The following is a 26382-nucleotide window of genomic DNA, read 5'->3' as shown; positions in this document are numbered from 1 at the left end:
CAGATGTTCATTGACTATATTGGTAATCCCATCCCTTCATTTGTCATATTTGTTGCATTTTTTTTCCCACTTAGCCTTTTAAATTTATCATAACTTTTGATATGTTTTTAATGTTATTTAACTTTTGCTATCAGTTATTTTTCTTTGTGATTTTCTCTACTGCTTGTACGTTCAGGAAGTTCTTTCCTATTCCAAGGTCAGTAAATAAGTTACCTATCTTTTTCTGTTTTTATAATTCATTTTTAGCTTTTTGCTTTTAAATTAATATAGTATATATTTGGGATACCTCAGTTTGAGATAGATGCTGGGGTAGATTTGAGCTATTACAAATAAGTTTGAGAATTTATTAAGGCAGAATTTAATATAATTTCCCCCAAATAGTTAAAACAATTACCCAGTAACATAATACTTCCTTCTTTATGATAGATTTATGATGGTGCTTTATCATACAATGATCTCTCTTTCAATGCTCATCTTTCATATTTTAATTACTTAAATAGCTGGTACAATAAATGCTTTCTCATTATTTCTCTTTTGCAAACATTACTTGCCTATAGGTATTCATTTATTCTTCCAAATAAATGTTAAAAACACTTGATCAAGTTCTCCCCATTTCACTCCACTCCAAACACATTAGGATTTGCCTGACATTGCATTAAACCTTTGTTCAACTGAAAAAAAAAAAAGTATACATTCTTTTAATATTCAGTATTCCAATGCAAAAACATATTATCTCTAATTTCTTAATATAGATTCTGTACATTTCTTGTTAAGGTACGGCTAAGTGTTTTATATATTTTATTGCTATTGTGAAAGAAACATTTTTCACCTCATAATTTCAAACTGGTACGATATTATTCTCATTGAACTTTCATTGTATAATCTGCATGCTTTGTCTCCAACCTGATTTATTCTGCATGTAGAAAAATATTTTGTAAGAGCACTTTACTTCATAGACAAAATGAACTTAGCTGGTGCTTGAGAGAGAACATTGAAGGCCATGGAGATTATTAGAGCAGACCAATTTTGTAATTATGAAAGGAACTAGAAGGAACCACTGGTTATCCATTTTATTGTAAAATGTAAAATTACATAGGTGAAATGAGTGCATTTTATTTTATTACTGGGGAGGGAAAAAAGACAAGAAATTGATGCACCCATGTCTGTAATGACGTGAAGGGCAACTTTTGAGGACAGTGGGGGCTCCGAGAGTGTGTAATTGTTCTCTGTACTCTGAGCCTTATGCGTTTCATCTACCTCATTGCCTTACAGTCCGTTTTGGTATAAGTGAGATGAATAATGTAGACAATATCTCCCATGGGAATTAAATTTAAAATGAGGGCTCTAAGTAACTGGTATCTAAAGATCATGTTATAAAACTGGCATCCATGTCCTCAGTCCCACTGTACCCTGTTGTCCTTGGAGGCTGCCCACACACCTGTCATTCGCTTGCCCTCAGTTTCTAAGGTGGCAGGATGCCAGCCCCAGCCAAGTGTTCACAGTGCAAAGTGCTTTAGACTCTTCTAAAATGAAAGTCAGTATGTAAATGTGCAACATGACGACATTATTATTCTAGCTTCCTGGCTGCTTTCAGCAAGCACTGACTGCCACATGAGGTCTCAAGTGTTCTGGCACAGTGTGCAAGTGTTCAAAAGAAGTTAAAGTAATGAAATTGGATCTACATTTCCATAGAGATTCAAGCTGGCATGGAGGAATGGAGTCATGGGTTGGATGGTCTCCACCAAACAGCCTAGGCAAGTGCCTGTGATGCCAGGCTACTAAGCAGAATTTTCTATCGTGAAAGGGCACCACTGTTTCTTCCTCTGGGTCTAAAATTACAAAATGTGGCCATTTCTCCCAGGCTCACACCACTGTGTGGGTGCTTTGTGCTCAGTCCTCACCCATCCATTCCCAGGAGCACACACCAGATTTGCTTAAATCTAGCACAGGCTTTAAAATGAAGAATAAAGTACAAAGTGGGGGGGTGGTGTTTAATTAGAACCCTGACTAATAGAGCATGAAGTATGTGACTATTATTCATAAGAGGCGGGGCCAGGCTAACTGTGTATCTGATCTACCTAAGGTGCTGTCTAGAAGTGGCCACTTACTGGATTTCAGTTGACCTTGTTATTTTTTTATTTAAATTTTTTTTTGCAGTTTTCATTGCTCATAGGTCTTCTCATTTGTACCCAGCATTCCCTTCTATTAAAATATCTGGAGCCAAGACCAAACTTAGGTGTATGGGTGCTGGGGCCAAGAAACTGGGTTTGCTAAGTATCTCATCATGGTAGGTCCAGGGTCAGCACAGATTCCGCATTTGGTCATTCTGAGACCTGATCTCTTTATACCTCCCCTCCCCCTGGCTGAGATGTTTCTGTTTGCCAGGGCAAGAGCAACAGAATCTGAGTCTTGTGCTTTGCAGCCACCTTTATACTAGCACAGGTCCGTAATGCTGAGTACTCTTCCTCCTCTACCTCCTTTCATATCCTAAAAATTTCATGGGCTTCACGTATCCATTTATATATATGCAAAAATGAAGTTCATTTAAGTTTAAAAATGTAAGAGTGGGACAATTAAAAGAATTCAAGCCCTCAAGGATACCTTTACTCATATAGAATCTCTCTCTCTTTTTTATTGTATTTTAGGACAGCGAAAAAAAGGGATTTATAAATAAAATCTATGCCATCCAGGAAGTATGTATCAGTGTCCAGAACATCCTAGATGAAGTTGCTTCCTTTGGCGAAAGGATAAAGAAGTGAGTGATGCTGACATGTGAGCCCTGGTCTTCTGTGGGACAGTGTCCATTTGTTTCTCAGAGGGTGAACTGCCACATTCTTTCTGGCAGGGGACACTCCTGGGTGGTCTATTGCTCAGTTTTATCATTATTTACTTTGTTTCTGCCAGTCTTTGGTTTTATGAAAGTTCTGTCAATTTCCTCCTTGAAATTTAGAACATATTGGTTGGAAAGAAGTCATACTTGTAGCTTTGAAGAAGTAACACCGTCCTAAATTTTAGCACATTTTCACAGTGAGACTTTGTTCTTACACAGAATATGAAATTGAGATAGGAAAAAAATAAACCAAGTTAAATGAGGATTTCAGGTAATCAAGACACACCTGCATTTTATTATTGGTCGAGTTATAATTTCATCAATAAAGTTAAATTTAAAAAAATCATACTATATATAGCACCCTGCAAAAATATGCTTTCAATTTTGTATATTTAAATAGCTGAGATCATAATTATAGATGAAATAAACTAATACTTTGTCATTTAGAAAATATACATAATTTTTATAATTTACAAAACAATTTTTTAAACAAGGAAATAGAGCTTCATTGAGAGCTGATGTAAAATTAAGAAACATATTACTCGCATTTTACTTCAAATAGTTTTATTAATATATATTTTAAAACAACTGTTTAATTATAAAAATGGTAAGGTGGATTTATAATTAGTTATTAGTAGAAAATATACTAAGGCCCCGTACCGACTAAACTATATGAAAATTGGCCTACATAATGATTTCTAAATGATCTATTCAAGAAGGGGTGCTGTATATCTGGATAAGCCTACATTTTCCTAGTTTTATATATCTATTCATTGTTTACTATTCATAACCAAAAGTGTTCTGCAGATTTAGATCCTTGGGCATACATAGAAATCGAAAGGAGTAAATTATGTAAACTAAAGGTGTGAGTCATTCATCTGGTGCCTTTCATGTTTCAAGGCATAATGCATTTTATTTTGTATAATTTTTTGTTTAACACATTTCCGCATATGCATAGGTGCTGAGTTTCCACTTTTTCATATCATATCAGACAGAACAGCCTCCCTCTCACTCCCAAATGTGCCTCTAAGCAACATTCAGTATCAGACTTCTAAAGACTGATTTCCACATCTTTTCTCTTTTCTTCTTCTCCATGTTATTTACATCTCTAAGCATGTTTCCTTGTTCTCCACAACCTGTCTGCAGAAGCAGAGTGTGAAGTTCTAAATGGGGCATTTCCCTATTGAGTATTGTCCTTTCTGAGGTACACTGTGTATTGATTACCTGACAGAAACACCTCATTTATATCAGAAGACCCTGGGTCAACTCTAAGGTCAGGATTGTGAATGCCTGAAGGGGAGAGGCTTCTTTGTAACTCTGGGTGTTAGGAGACTCAGACAGGTGCTTGGCTGGAAAAGACCATGGCCAGTTGAAGGAAATGACCAGATCCTGGCTGTGGACCAGCCTTGGGGAAAACTGGATTTTGTGAACTTTTCAAGGTATAGACAGAGGTGCAGGTATAGGCTGAGGTACAGGAGCATAGCAATAGGATCTAGTGAGTCTTGTAGGAGCTATCTTTTCAGCACAGTAATCTTTCAAATACTGTAAGAGAGAAGCTCCTCCTGGGGTCATGTGGGATAAAATGGATCTATCCAGAAAGCAGATACAGAAGCAATCTTTAAGTACAAAATAAAAGCCTCCATAATTACCACATCTTGTTACTAAATCATTCCAGAACTTTCTTGAATTGCATCTCTTAAGATCATATTCTAGATATAGATTCCACAATGCACTGTGGAAAAAGAAAAGGGCAGTCTTTTTTTCCCCGTGGGAAAAAAGCTACACTGGTTTTCCTTGCCATTTTTCCTTCCAAGAGGAGGAAGAACACAGGGAGGGCTTCAGTGAGGCTGCCCAGAGAGAGGGTTTTCTGCGTGAAGAGCCAGTGCCCTCACACATGGAGTGGTGTGATAGATGGCTCTGAGCTGAGCCACAGGAGAGCAAACAGACCCTCAGCCTTCTGTTCTCTCTACAAGCGGGCAGAAGCAAGGGAACTACAGGTGTCAGTGAAGGAGGGAAGGCATGATTCTTTGCCTGGTGACAGTTATAGGACTCACTCTGGCCATAGGAGATAAAAAAAACACGACAGCAAAGCCAGACCCCAAGAGTTACTAAAAACAAGACAACCAGATTGATCCAACTTTGGCTTTTTTTACTAGAAAAAAACATTTTTAGGAATTTGACCTAGAGAAAGATGAAAAGCAAGCCATATGCCACAAAGCTAAGGAATAACTCTTAAGTGTTAGGCTGAAGGGCAGTACATGAGAAAATCTCTTGAGAAACATCCTTTATTGGATCAAAAACTTCCCTGGAAAAACCCAGCCCAAGTGAGCATAGCATCCATTACTGAGAAATTAGAAGAAATAAAAAACACTGACATTTATCCATATCATGTACAATTTCATATTTTCTTGAAGTGTCTTGGCGCCCTTCTCACTGCTTGCTAAGAAGAAATGCCATACTTTAGACTCCTAGAGTTGAATGGCTCTAATAACTTCATCTTGATTCACATAAACATGTTGCCATCACTACCAGTCTTCCTGGATACAATAAAAGCTGTCCCCATTTTATAACCGGGAAGGTTGACGCTTAGAGAGGTTTACCACCTAAAGTCACATAGCAGAATCTAGGCTTTGAACACAGATTTGCTACCTTCTTTGTTTTTTTTTTCATTAAATTATGCTAAAGAGTCACTCAGCAAGATGTGTTAGTTCCTCTTTGGAGGCTGAACTTCAAGGCAATGGTATGCCTATAAATGGAGATATGGTTATATACCCAACGTTGAAGGCTCCATGGAATGTTTCTGTTTACTTTATAATTTTGTCACTCTCTCTTAGAAACTACCAGACTCACAATAGATGTTCTACACAAAAAGCCTAAAAATATCCCAGTCTTGCCACGTTCCATTTGCCTTCTGTCTTGATCTTTCTTTCTTTTTGTCTCATTAAAGTCCTTCCCATCTTAGTACTGTCTCTTTTGTAACTTCCTGTCCTTCTGTTCATTGATCCCATTTTTGTTCTTTGTTCTGATGTTATATCATTGTCAGTACTCCGACTTGCTTCCTTCCCTGACCCTCTACATTATTAGTCACCAGCAGTGTGGAAACACTGCAGAGCCATCAGCCAGGCCCTGTTATAACCCACCCTTTTCCAGCTTATACTCCCTTTTTAGTCTTCCCCCAAAATCTATCATGTGCCATGTTCCCCTTTGCTATCAACAAGGTAGGGAGAATGGTAGGTAATGTTGACTTTATTTCTTAATTACGTATTTCTAGGAAGAGGGCTATGATGGCAGGTGAATTTTTACAAAATCCCCCCTTCCTGGCTTCTAATTCCACTTGAAACATAACTCAAGTGGGAAGTGAGTATTCCTCTAAGGATTTCTAAAGTTCTGAGGATTTACACAACCGTGTAAGATTTAGATCTATGGACAATCGTTGGCAACATTTTATTTCCAGTGTGGTTAATCCTGTGTGAGAGTTCATAGAAGAAAGAATGGTAGGCCCAGGGGCATTCTCCTCTATGAAAATTTGGAGAAAACAAGATTCAGTACTAGTTTTAGAAGTAGAAAAAGATTTTTAAACCATGGGGAGTCACCCAAGTAGTGTGATGACTTTGGACCCTTAAGTCACCTGGGACAATCTGGAGAGGTTGGTGTCAACACCCTTTACCTGGGCCCTGTGTTCATGAAGTTGAGCAGATTATGACTAACCTGTGTCTTCTGATAGCCTATTACAATTGGCATCTATTCCAGAGAGAAATACAGTCTTTACTAGATCCTTAGTCCAGATTTTGAATCAGAATCACATTTATTTTCATCTTTGTTTGAAAAAAGTATGAAGTGCTCAGATTGCTGATGTATTCATTTCTCATTCAGTACTTTCAACTGGACCATCCCATTCTTAAGCTGGCTGGCCATTGTAGCCCTCTGTGCGTTCACACTCATCCTGTACCTCATTCCGCTGAGATACATTGTCCTTGTCTGGGGTAAGTAAAGCCTTTTTTTTTTTTTTTTTTAACTGTCATAGCTGCTAAGAACAAACTATTTTTAAGGGATGAGTTATACCGTCAGTAGTTCCCTATATTTATGGTCATGAAGTTACTCCATGATGAAAAGAGACAGGTCAGTTAAAAATCACAAGAGTATAAAGATTTAGGTCTATCTGCAAATGCATTTTTCTTATCTGGCACCATAGGCTCCATCATACTATAAACATGTAGTTGTGCAGATTCTTCATATATCAAAGTGTAGCTTTGTCTAGATATCACTCTGATTGATTTATTTCCACCATTTATACATAAACAGAGGCATTTTGATCCATATGGTGCATTTAGGACAATATGCTTTTGTGCTGTGGTACTTTATCTTACGGAAATGTCCGTAAACATGGTACTATATATGGCTGCCTGTTTAAGAGGTCACCTTTAAGGAAGCAGGAAAAGGGTCCTTGGCATTGGCAGGCTGCTTGGGAACAAAAAAACCTGCTTTATGTGTACTAAACAAGAATGCTTCTTGTTAAAACCCACTTTAAAGGTGATATTTGGGGGTCCTAATTTCTAATGCAATTATGCTTCATGCAAACAGTTCCTATGTACCTAGACTATACTTAGGTGGTACTTTCAGCATTCTTCATAGTTTGGGGGTTTTTGGGTTTTTTTTTTCTTTCTCTTATCTGACACAATTGTTTAGAAAACTCAATTTTCAGTCTCCAAGACCAACTAACATAAAACTACATTAATGATATATACATACATATATATATATATATATAAACAAGACTGGGTAGGAGTAGAATTCTCTACTTGCCCCTGGCCTGCATTATACCTCAGACTGCTAAACTTATACAAAATGCAAAGAACCAAAATGGGTTTTAATTTCAGAACACATGTGCTTACACTGAAAGCAAAAAGATGAAAAGGAATGTTTTGTTCTTTTCTTCTTAAGGCTTTTAAAGAAATATCCTGGAATAAAATGAAAAAGGGTCTGATGTCTCCAAGCCCTCCAGTTTAAAAATCCTTACCTCGCTATTCTTTTTGGCATATCTTGTCATATCTTGAGCACGCCCTCTTGCCCCTTATCATCACTATCATTACCTTTACATCTTGGGTAGGGAGTGGAGGGTGAAGGGAAGGATGATTATGTTTTCCTGCCTTAATTTCTATCATTTAAAGAAACAGTTTCAACTAAGACAGTGCTTTCACTATACAAGGGAAGAGGCATTTCCACCATGTTCTTGCGTCGCTATTGTATGCTCTTTCATTCCTTCCTCTGATATTTAAAACAGGTGCTGTTTTATTGAAGGAATTAAGGTAGGGCGTTAGGTGTGGCAGTTTATTACCTCTAACCTACTTAGGGTCAGACCTGCCATCTCAGTTGTGATAGGTGGGGAACTCCGGGTTTCCTTTCCCCAGGTTCTCAGAAACTGGAGCCCACGGCAGGCATCTGGCTGTGTAATCTGGGTTGGCCTCACTGGCAAGCTGTCTTAAACGTAATTTGCAGAGAATGTGTTTGGGTCTCTTGTTTCATCAAATAAAATAAAACAAAGAACAGTATTCCTTTAGTGGTAGGTGATTGCTGAAATATTAAATAGAAATTTAAGACATGAGTCTCACATGGGGAGACAGGGACCAAATCATAATTGCATTAGTTTATTCTGCTGAACTCCCTGAAGAAGAGCCAAGATGCTCCAGTTTGTGACCCAGTTTTTACCACTCTGATTTCATAAAAAGCTGTTTATTTATGTATTTTATGTGAGTATGCTTGGTAATTTATTAACTGCAATATAAATTTAAAACAGTAGACTTATCCAATTGAAATTCTACATTATTCCATAGAATAGGTAGAATAGGTACTTCCAGTTTTATACATTATTTTGACATTTCTACCTCATTAAATTTGGGGGGTTTGTTTTGTTTTTTGTATAATAGCTCCAAATTCATCTGTGTTTGCCCCCATCCACATTTGCTCTTCAGGTAGCACAGAGGATTCACTGTTGAATAATTTAGCATGGGTAGGTATGGCTCATTTTTAATGGTTCTTGGCCATTTTAATCCAAGAAGTGATCCAAGTAAGTCAATCACAGTAGCATTGTTTGCAAGCCTTAAATTTAAATTTCTTATAATTTAAAAGGAAAATTGGTTTCTAAAAATGTCAATGCCAGAAATATAGAAATGGAAACATGTTTTCTTTCTTGTGATGAGAACTTTTAAGATCTACTCTTTTAGCCACTTTCAAATGTGCAGTACAGTATTAACTAGAGTCACCATGCTGTACATTAGATCCCCATGACACTTTATTGCTGGAAATTTGTACCTTTTGACTCCCTTACCCACCTCCCACTCCTCCACCTCTGGTAACCACCAGGCTGTTCTCTGTATCTATGAGCTTGATTTTTGTTTTTGTTTTTTTTAAGGATTCCACATATAAGTGAAATCATATGCAGTATGTGTCTTTCTCTGTCTGACATATTTCACTTAGTATAATGAATGCCCTTGAGGTCAATGCATGTTATCACAAATGGGAAGATTTCAAACTTTTTGATGGCTGAATAATATTCCATTGTGCATATATATACCACACTTTTCTACCCATTCATCCATCAATGGACACTTAGGTTGTTTCCATGTCTTTGCTATTATAAATAATGCTGAATGAACATGGGGGTGCACATGTATTTTTGAATTAGTGTTTTTGTTTTCTTCAGATAAATACCCAGAAGTGAAATTACAGGATCATAGTGGTAGTTTTATTTTTAATTTTTTGAGGAACCTCCATACCTTTTTCTGTAGTGGTTGCACCGATTTACATTCCCACCAGCAGTTCACAAGGGTTCCCTTTTCTCCACACCCTCCCCAACATTTATTATTTATAGACTTTTTGATGATACAGCCATTCTGACAGGTGTGAGGTGATACCTCATTGTGGTTTGGATTTGCATTTCCCTGATGATTAGTGATATTGAGCATCTTTTCATGTATCCGTTGGCCATCTGTCTTCTTTGGAAAAATGTCTATTCGGATCCTCTGCCCATTTTTTAATTGTTGTTTTTGACAATTGAGTTGTATAAGTTTTTACTATATTTTGGATATTAGCCCCTTATCAGATATGATTTGCAAATATTTTCTCCCATTCTGTAGGTTGCCTTTTCGTTTTGTTGATGGTTTTCTTTGCTGTGCAGAAGCTTTTTAGTTTGACACAGTCCCACTTATTTTTACTTTGGTTATCACCTATAGTTTCTTCTAGGAGTTTCGTGGTTTCAGGTCTTACATTCAAGATTTAGTATGTTTTGAGTAATAATTTTTGTAAGTGGTATAAGATAGTGGTCTAGCTTCATTCTTTTGCTTGTGCCAGTCCAATTTTCCCAACATCATTTAATGAGGAGACTGTCCTTTCCCCATTGTATATGCTTGGCTCCTTTGTTGTAAATTAATTGACCAGGGACTTCCCTGGTGGCACATTGGTTAAGAATCCACCTGCCAATGCAGGGGACACAGGTTTGAGCCCTGGTCCGGAAAGATCCTACATGCCGTGGAGCAACTAAGCCTGTGCGCCACAACTACTGAGCCTGCGCTCTACAGCCCGCGTACCTAGAGCTTGTGCTCCACAACAAGAAAAGCCACTGCAATGAGAAGCCCACACACTGTAATAAGAGTAGCCCCTGCTCACCACAAATTGAGAAAGCCCATGCAGAGCAACGAAGACCCAATGCGGCCAAAAATAAATTTATTTAAAAAAATTGACCATATATACATGGGCTTATTTCTGGGCTCTCTATTCTCTTCCATTGATCTATGTCATCTGTTTTTATGCCAATACAATACTGTTTTAATTACTATAGGTTTATAATATAGTTTGAAATCAGGGAGCATGATGGCTCCAGGTTTGTTCTTCTGTTTTAGTATTTCTTTGCAATTCAGGGTCTTTTGTGGTTCCATACAAGTTTTGGGATTGTTTCTATTTCTGTTAAAAATGCCATTGGAATTTTGAAAGGGATTGTATTGAAACTGAAGATGGCTGTGGGTAGTATGAACATTTTAACAATATTAATTCTTTTAATCCTTGAGCAGGGAATACCTTTCCATTTATTTGTGTCTTCTTCAATTTCTTTCCTCAGTGTCTTACAGTTTTCAGTGTACAGGTTTTTCATCTTCTGGGTTAAATTTGTTACTAAGTATTTTATTATTTTTGATGGGATTGTTTTAATTTCTCTTTCTGATAGTACATTGTTAGTGTATAGAAATGCAACAGATTTTTGTATATTGATTTTGTATCCTGCAACTTTACTAAATTCATTTATTAGTTCTAACAGTTTTTTGGTGGAGTCTTTAGAATTTTCTCTATATAAAAAACCATGTCATCTGCAAATAGTGAGTTTTACTTCTTCCTTTCCAATTTGCATTGTTTTAAAATCTATTTGTCTTATATAAGTATAGCTTCCCCTGAATTCTTTCGGTTCCATTTGCATGGAATATCTTTTTCTATCCCTTCATGTTTAGTCTGTGTGTGTCCTTACATCTGACTTAATCTCTCATAGGCAGCAATATAGAAGGGTCTTTTTTTTTTTAAAATCCATTCAGCCACTTTATGTATTTTGATTGGAAAATTTAGTTCATTTACATTAAAGTAATTATTGATAGGTATGTACTTACTGCCATTTTGTTAATTGTTTTCTGGTTGTTTTGTAGTTCCTCTGTTCTTTTCTTCTCTTGCTTTATTTTGTGGTTACCACAAGGCTTATGTACAAGAACTTAATTTAAAAAAAAAAAACTTAATTTTTTTTTTTTTAGCTGTGTTGGGTCTTTGTTGCTGCATGTGGGCTTTCTCTCTAGTTGTGGCGAGTGGGGGCTACTCTTCATTGCAGTGCATGGGCTTCTCACTGTGGTGGCTTCTCTTTGTTGTGGAGCATGGGCTCTAGGCACATGGGCTTAGCTGCTCTGTGGCATGTGGGATCTTCCTGGACCAGGGCTTGAGCCCATGTCCCCTGCATTGGCAGGTGGATTCTTAACCACTGCACCACCAGGGAAGTCCCAAGAACTTAAGTTTGAATGCATTTGAAAGTTCTAAATTTTTACTCTATTTCCCCATTTTATATGTTACATTTTACACCTTTTTATTGTTGTGTATCCCTTAACTAAATATTGTAGTTATAGTTATTTTTACTATATTTGTTGTATAATCTTCATACTAGCTTTATAAATGATTAATCCACTATGTTTAGTATATATTTACCTTTACTAGTGACATTTGTACTTGCATGTGTTTTCTTTCTACTTATAGCACACTTTCTTTTGGCTTAAAGAAGTCCCTTTAACATTTGTCATAAGGCAGTTTAGTAATGATAAACTCTTTTAGCTTTTGCTTGTCTGGAAAACTCTCTTTTTCAGTTCTGAAGGATAACTTAGCTGAGTAGAGTATTCTTGCTTGGAAGTCTTTTTTCTTTCAGCACTTTGAATATATTATGCCATTCCTTTCTAGTCTGCAAAGTTTCTCCTCAAAAATCTGCTTATAGTCTTTTGGGGGTTCTCGTGTACATAACAAGTTGTTAATCTCTTGATGCTTTTATGACTCTTGTCCTTAACTTTTCACGTTTTAATTATGTCGATGTGGGTTTCTTTGGGTTTCTCTTATTTGGAACTCCCTGGGCTTCCTGGATCTGTATGTCTGTTTTCTTCCCCAGATTAAGGAAGTTTTCAGCCACTATTTCTTAAGATACATTTTCTGCCCTTTTCTCTCTCTCTTCCCCTGCTGGGACTCCCTATAATGCAAATGTTAGTATGCTTGATGTTGTCCCCATGAGTCCCTTAAGCCATCTTCACTTTTTGTCATTTTTTTCTTTTTGCTGTTCTGATTTTCAATGATCCTTTCTTCTTCTTCATCTAGTCTGCTGTTGAATTCCTCTAGTGTATTTTTCAGTTCAATTATTTTATTCTTCAGCTCTGTGACTTCTGTTTGGTACTTATATGTTCTATCTCTTGGTTGAACTTCTCACTTTGTTCATCCATACCCTCCTGAGTTTGGTGAGCATATTTATGAGCATGACTTTGAACTCCTTATCAGGTAAATAACATCTCCATTTCATTAAGGTTTTTCTCCCTGAGGTTTATCTTGTTCTTTCATTTGAAACATTTTCCTCATTTTGCTTGACTCTCTGTGTTGGTTTCTATGCATTATATGAAAGAGCCACCTCTCCTAGTCTTGAAGTAGTGGTCTTGCATAGGAGATGAACCTTATCATTCAACCTTGCCTTAGCTCTTAGTTGTCTCCCAAACCTTTGTGATTGTCCAAGCAGCCTATTCTATTCTATTCTATTCTATTTATTTATTTTTGGCTGTGTTGGGTCTTTGTTGCTGCATGCAGGCTTTCTCTAGTTGCAGAGAGCAGTGGCTTCTCTTGTTGTGGAGCATGGGCTCTAGGGCATGCGGGCTTCAGTAGTTGTGGCACACGGGCTCAATAGTTGTGGCTCACAGGCTCTAGAGCACAGGCTCAGTAGTTGTGGCGCATGGGCTTAGTTGCTCTGTGGCATGTGGGATCTTCCCGGACTAGGGCTCGAACCCATGTCCCCTGCATTGGCAGGCGGATTCTTAACCACTGTGCCACCAGGGAAGTCCAAGCCTATTTTATTTTTAATAGCCCTCAGTAGTTGAGGATGTGTGAAGACCTGTCAGTGTCTCAAACAGGAGGATCTCAGGCAGCACCTAGATTCAGGCTAATTGAAAGTCATTCCCTTAGGCAGTAGCTTTTAAATTATGCAGATATATACAGTGGGATTGCAAGTGTAAGCCCAGCTGGCCACCAGAGACAGATGATCTGGAGGTGTCCCCTGGGTGACAGTCACAAAAATCGGGGCTTTGGATGAGTTTATAAGCTCCTTTCTGGGAGATACTGATGAGCTGTGGTGAAGCCGAGGGAGAGTGCAAAGATAGCATCCCCTGAGAGCACCTGCATAGGCCCCTAGATGTGTGCCAAACCTGAAAGCTGCCCCTCAGGCCAAAGCTCCAGGACAAGCAAATAGGCCTCTTTCATAGAAAGACTGGGGTGTGTTTCAGTCTCCTGTTTGTGCAGTGCCCTGGTGGTGGTACCTTGCAGAGAACTATCTCTTGATTGTTACAGTCCTGTGAGACTCAGGAACATCAGCACCCCTGACCACCAGAGTCAGGCAGTCAAGAGGCATCCCCTGGGTGGCAGCTGCAAAAACTGGGGCACCAGACATGTGTAAGAGCTCCTCTCTGAGGTGTCTGGAAGGGTTTACAGTCAGCCCTTAGATGTGTGTTTAATTAGAAGCCTGCCATGATAAAATTATAGGCCTGTTTCACAGAGAGATTGAGCTCCTTGGTCTGTTACTTCTTGCTGTGCCCTGAGGGTGTTAGCTGTTTAAGACCTCTTTCTCTATTGGTTACAGTCCTTTGGGACCTGCAAACATAAGCCCCTCTGGCCACCAGAACTAGGCAATGTAGAGGTGTCTCCTGAGAGCAGTTGCAAAAATTGGGGCACCAGCCGAGGTTCTGGGAGATACTGGCAAGCTAGAGCAAGGCACAGAGAGAATGCAAAGATTGCATCCACCAGCCTCCGTTGGCCTCTGTTCCCTGAGAACACTTCCATAGGCTCCTAGAAGTATGCCAGGGCAGATTCCTGCCCCTCAGGCCAAAGCTCCTGGACAAGCAAATAGCGCTCTTTCTTGGAAAGACTGGGGTGTTTCAGTCTGCTGTCTGTCCAGTGCCCTGGGGGTGGTAGCCTGCCAAGAACTGTCTCTCGAATGTTATAGCTCCAGGGGACCCAGGAGCACCAGTCCCCTGGCCTCCAGAGCCAAGCAATCAAGGGGTACCCCCTGGTGGCAGCCACAAAACCCAGAACACAAGACATGGGTAAAAGCTTCCCTCCAGGAGATACTGGTGCTCTGAAGTGCAGTAGAGGGAGAGCTCAAAAATGGGGGCCACCAGCTTCTGTCCCCAGATAGTATCCCAGCAGGCCCCTGCCTCTCCAGCCAACTCTTTAAGATTAGGAAATGAATTTTCTTCACATAAAACCTGGGCACCTTTCAAACAGCTGCCTCTGTGCTGGGCCCTGGGGTGAGTGAGTGCTCATGAGCTCTTTAAGAGCCATTCTCCTTTCACTATAGCACTTTGGGTCTCATGGATGCAAGCCCATTGACTTTCAAAGCCAGATGCCTTGAGGGCTCAACTTTCAGGTGCAGGTCTTAAAAGCTGAGGTGCCTTATGTGGTGTACAAACTCTTGGCTACTCAGGGAGAAGCTCCGGGTTTGTGAGTTTCCTCCTGATGGTGGGTAGCTGAACTGGGGGTGGGGTTTATGGTGAGATTCTCAGCATCTCCTATCCACTTGAATGTAGCCTTTTTCTCATTTGCCCCACATGAAGGAGGTGCTCAGCTAGTTTTCAGGGGGGTGTTTTTTGGTTTTTTTTTTACCGGAAATTGTTCCATATGTAGCTGTAGAGTTGGTGTGTCCATGGGAAGAGGTGAGTTCACGATCGTCCTAGGTCACCATCTTGAACTGCCTCATAGATGTAAAACCTCAGCACCAGATGTATGTGAAAGCTCCCTTCGGGGGGATACTGGTGCTCTGGAACATGGCAGAGGGAGAGCATGAAGATGGTACCAAATGGCTGGACCGAGGCAGTCAGGGAGAGATGGTTCCTGCCAGAAAAGAAAAAAAAAGATGGTGGCTGCCAGTCTCTGTCCCTGAAGAGTACCCAGGTAGGCCCCTGAATATGTTTTGCATCAGATGCCTTCCCCTCATGACAAGCAAAAGATCCTTTCCCACACAAAATCTGGTTGCCCCTGGATCAGCTGCTTCCATGCTGGGCCCTGGGGAGAGTGAGTCTGAACACACAAGTTGGTTTTTGAAGCTAGATGTTTTGAGACAAATAGACTAATAGAACAGAATTGAGAGCCCAGAAATAAACCCAAGCATATATGGTAAATTAATATTTGACAAGGGAGCTAAGAATACTCAATGAGAAAAGATAGTCTTTTCAATAAATGGTGCTAGGAAAACTGGACAGTCACATGTAAAAGAATGAAACTTGACCCCTATGTTACACCAGTCACAAAAAATAACTTGAAATGGATTGTAAAACCTGAAACCATGAAACTTCTAGAAGAAAACATTTTTTAAAAAGTTCTTTGAGGGCTTCCCTGGTGGCGCAGTGGTTGAGAGTCCGCCTGCCGATGCAGGGGACATGGGTTCGTGCCCCGGTCCGGAAAGATCACACATGCCGTGGTGCGGCTAGGCCCGTGAGCCATGGCCACTGAGCCTGTGCGTCCGGAGCCTGTGCTCCGCAACGGGAGAGGCCACAACAGTGAGAGGCCCGCGTACTGCAACAAAAAAAAAAAAAAAAAAAAGAAGAAAAAAGTTCTTTGACATGGGTCTTGGTAATGATTTCTTGAAAAACACAACAACAAAATTAAAAATAAGCAAGTGGGACTGTATCGAGCCAAAAAGCTTCTGCACAGCAAAAAAAAAAAAAACATTAACAAAGTGAAAAGACAATCTACAGAATGGGAAAAAATATTTGCAAACCATATATCTGATAAGGGACTAATATCCAACATAAAGAACTCATACAATCCAATAACAAAAAAAATTAAAAATGGGCAAGGGACCTGAATAGACATTTTTCCAAAGAAGATATACAAATGGCCAACAGATCCATGAAAAGATGCTCAATAACCCTAGTCATTAGGGAAATGCAAATTAAAACCACAATGAGATAATAGCACCTCATGCTTGTTAGAGTGGCCATCATCAAAAAAGATAACAAATGCTGGTATGGATGCAGAGGAAAGGGAACCTTGTACACTGTTGGTGGGAATGTAAATTGGTACAGCCACTATGGAGAACAGTATGGAGAGTCCTTAAAAAAATAAATATAGAACTACCATATGATCCAGCAATTACACTTCTGGGAATTTATCCAAGGGAAACAAAAAGACTAACTCCAGAAGATATCTGCACCCCCATGTTCATAGCAGCATTATTTACAATAACCAAGACATGGGAACAATCTAAGTGTCCACTGATGGATGAATGGATAAAGAAGTGATATACAATGAAATATTATTCACCTTAAAAAAACAAGGAAATCCTGCCATTTGCAACATGAATGGTCCTTGAAGGTGTTATGTTAGTGAAATAAGTCAGAGAAAAACAAACACTGTATGATTTCACTTATATGTGGAATTGAAAAAAAAAAAAAAGCAAAAATAAAACCCCTGAAAAGCCCAAACATCAAACTCACAGAAAAAGAGAAAAAATTTTTTTCTTTTATCTATACGAGATGATGGATATTAGCTAAATCTACTGTGGTAATCATTTCACTATATGTGTACATCAAACCATCATGCTGTATACCTTAAACTTGTATGTCAATTATTTCTCAAAAGTAGAAAAAGAAAAAAATCTTGATGTTTTGGGGGCTCATCTCTCCAGGTGCAATTCTTAAAAGTTGGAGAAGCCTGATTTGGGGTTCAAACCCTCACTGCTCAGAGAGAAGTCCCTCCTGATTGTGGGTTCTCAGGCTAGGGGTGGTGTTTATGGTGTGGTTGTGTCCCTGCCTCTCCTACCTGCTTCGATGTGGGCCTTCTCACAATTGCCGGTGTGTAGACTCACTCAGCCAATTTTTAGGTTATTTTCAGAGGCAGCTGTTCCATATGTAGCTGTAGATCCAGCATGTTGGTGGGAAGAGATGTGTTTGGGATCCTTATATGTCACCATCTTCAAAGCTTTTTATTTTTTTAAAGCTGGTGGTTAAACCCTTCCAAATTCCAGGTCATTTTGAAATTAAAACAAAAAAAGCAAAAACCCAGGTTAGTTTGCATAATAACAACGCCTCCCCACCACTGAAAAAAAAAAGTGTATCTTTTGAAAAGGGGGAACAAGTCAGTCAGATTTCTTGCCTTAAAAACAATCCCAATCCAAAATGTAGGGAGACAAGTTTCATCATAGATGAAACATTAAAGCAAAGCTTCTAAGTACTGTAACACTGAGGGGGAAAGGCAAGATAGGTCATTGATCATTCTTGCCAGGTGCCTTTTGTTTCCCAAATAGAAAGCCTTTCCTGCTGGGAAGAAGCCACTGAAGTACAAAGAGAAAAACAGAACAGCCATGGAGTTGGGAAGGTGGAAAGAAGGAGGGAGGGAGGGAGGGAGGGACGGAGGAAGGAAGGAAGGAAGGAAGGAAGGAAGGAAGGAAGGAAGGAAGGAAGGAAGAAAACTGGGTTTACTGGTTCATTCAGTCAAGGCTGAAATAAAGGCAGCTTAATCTAGATCTTTAAATCACCACAACACTTCTGCCAGAAATGTGTATTTGAACTCCAAACTTTATAGATTTCAATGTTTGATCTGTCACTTTTTCAGGCATCAATAAATTTACAAAAAAGCTGCGGAGTCCATATGCAATTGATAATAATGAACTACTTGACTTCCTTTCCAGAGTCCCTTCAGATGTGCAAGTGGTATGTAGGTTTCATTATTATAACTACAGGCATAGCTCATTTTATTGTGCTTCACTGATATTTCTTTTCTTTTTTTCTTTTTACACGTTGAAGGTTTGTGGCAACCTCGCATTGAGCAAGTCTATTGGAACAATTTTTTCCAACAGCATTTGCTCACTCTGGGTCTGTGTGTCACATTTTGGTAATTCTTGAAACGTTCTGAACTTTTTCATTATTATTATATTTGTTATGGTGGCCTATGATCATTGATCATTCATGTTACTATTGTAAAAAGATTAATACTTGCTGAAGGCTCAGATGATGGTTAGCATTTTTTTAGCAATAAAGCACTTTTAAATTAAGGTATTGCTGTTTTTAGATATAATGCTATTGCACACTTAAGACTTCAGTATACCATAAACAGAACTTTCATATGCACTGGGAAACCAAAATATTCATGTGACTTGCTTTATTGCAATATTTGCTTTACTGCAGTGGCCTGGAAACAAACATGCTATATCTGTAAGGTATGCCTGTATCTTTTTAATGTAGTGTGGCATTGGGTTTTAACTTTTATATCCATTGAATTTTGAAGGTTTTAGAAGAGCTAAGTAAAGCTAATAAAGCCTGTAGAAGATTTTGCCATTCAGGAATTAGCCCAGTTGGGGTGTTATCCAAGAACTACTTACAGAGAAGATTGGGGAATGAGAGGCCATTGCATAGAGAACCTACCAGGGTGTCAGGGGGACAGTCCTCCCCCAGGGTTCAGCTGGAGTTTGTGAAGGGAAGTCACCATCACCTGAAGGAGGAATTAGGAATATTAGATGGTGAAAGCAAAGTATGCCAGCAGACATTGAGAAAAACACTTCCTTAAATAAATGGCACGAATTAAGTGAGTTTTAAAGATGTCTGTTTTAGAGATCAGTGAAGGGGGAAAGAGTAACTGATTTTTGAGAACCAGGGCATATCTCAATCCTTTGAAAGCCTTGGAGGTTAATTAATGCCCATTGATCATTAAGTATTTTCAGAGTAAAATGAGAAATGTTTTTATCAAACTATTGAAGCTGGGTTGGAGCAATACCTTTTTCCTTTGTTTCAGCTGAGTTTTTGATTTGGTATCAGACATGAGAGTGGGATGGATGGAGATGAAGCTGATATTAAACAAGCACATAATAAATTATAGAGAACCATTATTCGGCCCTTCAAAATAGATGGAGATGGTTCTGCTTTTAATGTTACTTGGGTATAGGCAATAGAGACCTCAGCCTGTTACCAAAGTTCACATCAGGGCTCTCACGTAGATTCTGGCAAGATGTCCCTTGACTCTTTGCTCTATCATTCTATTGTTTTCTGCATCCCAGCTGCAGATCGCATACTGCTTCCAGAGCGAGCACTTTCTTTTTCCCCAAGCATAGTCTCTCAATTCCTTTGCTTTTCCTTCCTTTGCCAGAAAGTGGCCACCTGACCAGCCTTTCTCTGAACTCTGTTTAAACAGGTGCAATACCAAGAACTGAAACCAGATCCTTCTCATAGCCCATGTAAAAGGAAGAAAAACAATCTTGGCTAGCCAGCTCCCAGCACTGAGGAGACCAGCATCTGTTTGGGAAGATAAAAGGAAAAGCCTTCAGCCTGAGCCGCATTTCCTTTCTTTCTGTTTTTTATTTATTTTGCCATTTTACCATGATTGAGAGAATTTGTAAATAGTGTACAAAGGCATATGTCTTTGAAAATATACTTCCATTGTACAGAATCAATTTGATAAAGGTTTAGCTATTGCTGCGTGAAAGCCTTGTTAGCTGTGGATAATAATATAACACATTGGAACAACAAATGTAAGAATGGTAACACTGGGAGATACACATTTCTCTAATTACAAGTGTAAGAACTAGAATATTAAATGCTCAGCTGTGCGCTGATTAAATCTACATAAAATGTAAATGTCAATTTGATTTTAAAGTTTTTTTTAATGTGACTATTTTTTGTCTGAAAAGTAATCCATTACAGTTTTCTATGTTTTATACATTTCAAAAGGGAGGAGGGATCCCAGAACCTAAATAATGGAACAGATGCATTACAACTTACCATAGATTCGGATCCTGATATTCATTCCTGTGCAAATTATTTAGATATGACTAGGCTGACTTTAAGCTAATGAGTGAAGGTATATTCACCTCCTCAAGAGAATCTTCCACACACTGAAATCCTACAAAGAAAATTTCCAGATCTTCTATCATTCCATCTAAAACCTTAAAATCTCTACAGGACTACACAAAAAATACTGCCAGGTTTATAAATGATGATTGCCTATAAGGATTTTTATACCAATCACTATTAATTTGTGCCAAGTTAGCAAATTAGCAACCCAGTTCAGTTGTCAAAAATCTAGCAAATTAAATCCACATTGCTTTTGGTGTCAGATTATGCCTCTGTGCATCTAAAATTATTTAATACTCAAGTGTTCTCACAGAAAAAAAATGTATCTACTTTCTTATTAGGTTACTGAACTGCTTTAATATGCATATTATGATTTTTGTTATTAGTGTGAATTTTAACATAGAGGAGAATGCAGTGTGCTAAGTGATATGCCAGTGTTTCATTACATTCATTTATAGAAAAAAAATCATTCTTGAAAATATGAATGCATGAAAACCTATTTTGTAAAATAAACTGCTTATGGGGAGGGGGAGTTTGCCTTTGAAAATGTTTCACTACTTACCATAGAATCTATACTTAAAAATTGCATTCCCGACTCTCATATAGTTTTTGTACCTAACTTCCTGGTATATCAAGGGAGTATACCTCTAGAGAGAATTTGGTAAGAATGTCTTGCTTCCCTGACTTGGTAGGGGATTAAGCTTGGTTGAAATTGCTGCAGTGTTTTGCACTACTTTATTAACAATGGACTGGGATAGGGTGAAGGTGGGGGTCATGCTGGAAAAATGTAGAAAAGCCAGAAGCGAGAAATATATATTTCACTCTATAGAAAGATTCTTTAAAAATAAATTTAATCTCATCAAAGCTGATTTTTAAAGTATTTTTATTTTAAAGCTATGTTGTTAAATACTGTTTCTTATGATAAAACTATTTTGATCTGTTTATACACTATGCTTGAAAGAATGTCAATTAAATTCCCTTTCTACAGAAAGGCTTTGACCTCACTATGCTCTATTTAGTGCATCATGTTTATAATGACATGCTTACATCCGCATACCATCATCGTTTGTTAAGACACACGTAATACTTCATGAAGTTGATGTTGCTACAGGAAGTTTACTGATGGAATAATTTGTTTGAAATAACTTTTGATTATACTTTGTGTGAGATTTGTGTTCCGTGCTGACATTGTCTACTCAAATGTCTACAAGCCTGATATTCTAACACCTCAGATGTACCTAGTGGATAGCAACCATTAACAGATGACTAATTTCTGTTTCATGCTATCAAATTTCAGATGTTTAGTTCAATGGTAAGGTTGACTATTCACTGCATTAAATAAAAAAATAATCTTTTCTAAAAATAATCAGTACTTTTTTTTTTGGTCTCATATAAATAATATTTTACTTAAAGAAACCCAGGTTTGGTTTGGAAGAAAAAAGGCTTTCCCTGAAACCTTGCGTGCTGTATAAAACGCAGCACCTTGCAGGGGTGAGTATCCAGTGACACTGCTAGAGGAGTAAGAACTATCTTGAGGCATGAAAAGTGATATTCAGGGGAATCTTCATTGCTTTTACAAACTACTGCACTCACAGACTGAAAACAAGAGACTGTGAATAACAGAACTTTAACCAGTTCTTTCTCCTTCTCATGAAGGCACAATTTTGCCTTTTGAAAGCTGCTTAACTTGATTTGTTTTTGAGAGGTTTGTAAACACATAAATATTTTAAGATATCTTAAGAGACTGGATGTCACTCTAACACCTATTTGGACTGCTATATACAGTAGTCATATGAACTATGAAATATATTCCTCAATATCCTTTAGTGAGTAAATTCACTGAAGGTCATTCATTATCCAGACTACTATTATTGCCACTAATTGTGGTAATTTATAAGAAATGCATATTTAGAACTTTGTCCATTTATAAAAAGAACATGGTACTTCTTGTTTATTTTGGTACTGTTCCACAGACTCAAATTGATAGGTGCTGTCAGGATTCCAAATTAATTTTGAATCGTTCTATACACTAGGATAATCTGAATTGAAAGATTCTTTAAGTGACTTTGCTCTGTGATATATTTATTGAGTACCAACTATATGACTTGCCCTGTCATAGGCAATGGTCAAACCAATGATAGCATATTAAAATCAAATCTGGAGTTAAAGTATAGTAAGAGCAAATTTTAATTGATATGTTTCTGAAAGTATCTTTTATAGAATTTTATTGTGTTATTTAAAAGTGAAGAAAAATTTAGTAGTAAGTTCTCTTATCCAGGGACCATATTCCCATTTTGATCTCAATATCCAAATGTCTCTAACGCTGAAAGGAGTCTGCTTCTGTATTAACAGGTCTTATTCAAAGGCTTTAATTTCAGTTTATTCCTAGTTAGATATACCTAAATGCTTATTTTTGAGTTTTGTACTCAGCATTAAAAACAAATCAAAATATAAAAGGCAGCTGCTTTTCCAGAAATACAAGTAAAGAGAGCCACCATTATACTTCTTGCAAAAGCCTGTTTATTATTAAATTAATGCTTAAATTCTGGGGCTTTAAATGTCAAGTGTGAGTGTGTGTGTGTGTATATTTGTGTACAGATGCCTATTCATTTGTTTGATTAGTGTCTAGAATCAGCCTTTTCTAATTGCTTGGTCAAGTATGAATTAAAACAATATAAAAAATAATGAAAAGAATACTTACAATAGTGTCATTCCTTTGGATTATAATTCTCCTTCCCAGGATGACTGGTGTTAGTTAACTCACTGAAAGAAAAAAATATAAAACATCCTTTTTTTCTGGTGAAACTGTTACCTCTTCTGCCTCAGTTTCTACATTTGTACAGTGGCAGTCACATCATAAGACTTATTCCAGCTGAATCGCTGAGATTTAAGAAATACCAAGGAAAACTTCTCATCATGTAAGAATACTATGCAGATAAAAACCATTAAATGTCCTAAATGGTCATATGCTATAGAAACTAACAACACTGTGAAAGGTTTGCTGGAATTTAATGTTTCTATCTGTGCTTTTCCAAAGGGATCTGGGGTTAAGAACCAAAAAACAAAAAAGGTCAGGGGAGATGCATCAAATAATTCAAACTGGTTTCAAATGAGTTTCAATTTATTGGGCTATTCCTTCACATTCTGAACTGGTAACAACAACAAAAAAAGTGTTCTGTTGCATGCACAAGCAGTATTTTTGTAGACAGGTTTTTTTTTTTTTTTAATGTATATGATGGTTGTGTCTCCAAATGTCACTGAAAAATTATGACTCCATTTTAAAAAAAGGTAACGAAATGGCACTGCTCTTCCGCTCTACTCAATTAATGGTGTTAGTAGATTAAGCTGAAGGCTCTATTTGTATTAAGAAAAACAGAAATAGGTAAGTAGCTGTGCCAAAGTTTTTTCAGCTTGTAGCAAAAATAAAATTGCAACGTAATTCTCCCCTGCTGTAGATTCTTCAATGGTCTTTCAAAAGAGAAAAGGAATGACCAACCTGAGAGTCAATGAGCGAACCTACAAACCACCTCTCATTTTCTCGGGAATAAATAAATGCATCTGAGGAGACCTGGCTGAGTGAGGTTGTTAGTGCTACCAGTGAGGCAAGATGGTAATATAGGCTTAGTTCCCCATTTTGGTCAAAGACAAGCTTCAAAATGACACGAGTCAACTTGAGGCATTTTACTTTGCCAGAGTTCAAATGGTAAGTTAGGAAATGCTAACTGCACAGAGAAAGGTGCGCCCCTGGCCCCAACCACTTTTAATTGTCTCTTGATGACTGAAGACACATCTGAGACAACAGTCAAGAGTAATTACAAAGACAGCTGGACAACAGCAGAGAGGTGAGGGGGAAGGAAATGCCAAGATCTGTCCCAAGTTCAGAGATGTTCTTTTAATAAAGCTACTCAGAATACTGGAAACCTTAAAACTAAACTCTACATTATTTCTGCAAAACATTCTTCCTACAGTACTGATTATGACAATTACAAGTCAAAATCTTTGTATAACTTGTAATATTGAAACCATGGAAAACAATTTATTGATGTCAAGAACTAATAAACTCTGCAACCTTACACAATGGTATACCTACCCCTTCCCTTTGTCCTGGAACTCTTATAAAGTTCAGATTTCACTAACACAGAGACCTAGCAAACCATAGGAAGGTCTCTGAAGCACATGGTAACTCACCCAGAAAAGTAAAATACTATGTATGTTTTTAGAAGTAGTTTTAAAACAGATCAATGCGGTATTCGGTCTTATTTGTTTGAAGTTGCTGAACATTACCTTTTAAATTTCCCTGTAGGATGGAAAAAAGCATTTTCAGATATAATAGAGAAAAACTTTGGGGGGGATATCATGAAACATCCAGCATTTGATAATTTAACCAAGAATCAGGCATACTAACTCTTATAGGGTGGGTTACCAGGTACACACCATCCATTCTTCTGGCACTATGATGCTAATACAAAGAACACACATGTACTTGGATTTCTCAGTGACTGTGACAACAACACTGACAAGCAAGTGAGAAATCTACCCAAAAAGACACAGTGATGTGATACTCACCAGTGTACTGTAGTTATGATGTAGGTATCCAATGTATTTATATAAAACAATTGTTAAAATATTGTATTTTGAATTGTACTACTTAAAACAGTAACTTACAAGAAGCCATTTTCCTCACCTTCACAGAAGAGGTGCAAAATAATATGCTCTGGACAACAGTGGCAAGACACTTTTGCTCAGAATTCTCTCAGTAGACGACTGGCTGCTTACATCTGAATTAATGCTGTAAATAGTAATATTTAGAAGGGAATTTTTTCCAGGTGTATTATAATAAAAGAAAACAATTCTCAATTTAATCACACAGTAGTGAACTCCCTTTAAAAGAATTTAAGATACAGTCTTTGATAAATGTAGTCATCATTTAATCTTACAGTTTCTCCCTGATTTTTGGTGTTGAATCTGGAAAAAAAAAATCAGAACAAGTAATTCTTCAGGTTCCATGAAAGCTTCTAAAATCAGAAAAGGCTAATAGTGAAGATATGGTATCATGACTCCACAAGGTGTCTACATGAAGTTTAAACTTTAGCAATTTAGGAATCCTACTAAACTGTAATGACCCCGCCCAACATGGTAAGGCACTGCTTTGAAGACGCTTAAACAGAAGACAGAAGCAGCATATCAGTAAAATAAGCCAAATTTACTTTCAAAGGAAGGGCATATAGTCCAAGAGTATTATTTGAGATCTGCATTAGATGATACTAGGCTTAATTACATCCTTACCTTGAAGAAAAATGGCATATTTTAAAAATGCACTTTATATCTTAAAAAGTACAGTAGATGCCAGTTTAAATAAGACAACTTTAGAAAAATTTCAAAACTGATTCTTATTTATATTAGGAGCATTACTTTAAAAAATAAGTTGGCTACTGGTGTTATATACAAATATAAATCATGTTGCAGAGAAACTTGGAGAAGTGAAAATCAAATATTCAAAATTCTATCAGAAATACACCACTATTGGCAAAGGATTTGCTTACAATCTTTTCCCTTCTATAATTTTACTTAGATAAAATAATTTTTAATTACATTTAAATAGTTTCTATTTTTTAAAAAGGACTAAAATTAATCCAGGAAAAAGGAATTAAGGGAACCAGTTTAACCACTTTTTATAAATGGCTTTCAACCTCTCTTTAAGTCTATTTCCTCCAATAACATGACTATGAACTTAAAAGTATTTTGAAAAAAAAAGAGTAAAAGAACTAAAATCATGGGAAAACAAATGAGAAATCTAAATTTGTTTAACTTTTAAGAAAGGACTGAATATCACTAGTCGAAATAGCCTATTTCTGATGATACCATTAAAATTTTTATTCTTTATTTTGAGTGAATTTTAACTAAACGAATCTTCCACCAAACACTTATCTTGACCCTTGGTTTACTGAATATTGA

General features: G+C 37.5%; 1 protein-coding gene across 5 annotated transcripts in view; it reads left to right on the top strand.

Annotated features, from left to right (window-relative positions):
• MCTP1 (multiple C2 and transmembrane domain containing 1) overlaps positions 1-21303 on the top strand; it is a 534956-nt gene extending 513653 nt beyond the window's left edge. For all 5 annotated transcript variants that reach the window (XM_060093163.1, XM_060093161.1, XM_060093162.1 and 2 more), the window contains 4 exons: positions 2646-2755; positions 6704-6813; positions 18197-18294; positions 19769-21303. In XM_060093163.1, the coding sequence (XP_059949146.1) occupies positions 2646-2755; positions 6704-6813; positions 18197-18294; positions 19769-19840 (390 nt within the window). In that variant the 3' untranslated portion in view covers positions 19841-21303. The remainder of the gene's footprint in view (positions 1-2645; positions 2756-6703; positions 6814-18196; positions 18295-19768) is intronic.
• Positions 21304-26382: the final 5079 nt, after the last annotated feature.

The sequence above is a fragment of the Mesoplodon densirostris genome, chromosome 3 (assembly GCF_025265405.1).
Source record: "Mesoplodon densirostris isolate mMesDen1 chromosome 3, mMesDen1 primary haplotype, whole genome shotgun sequence".
In the NCBI taxonomy this organism is placed as follows: Eukaryota; Metazoa; Chordata; class Mammalia; order Artiodactyla; family Ziphiidae; genus Mesoplodon; species Mesoplodon densirostris.
This window is presented reverse-complemented; position numbering and strand designations above follow the sequence as displayed.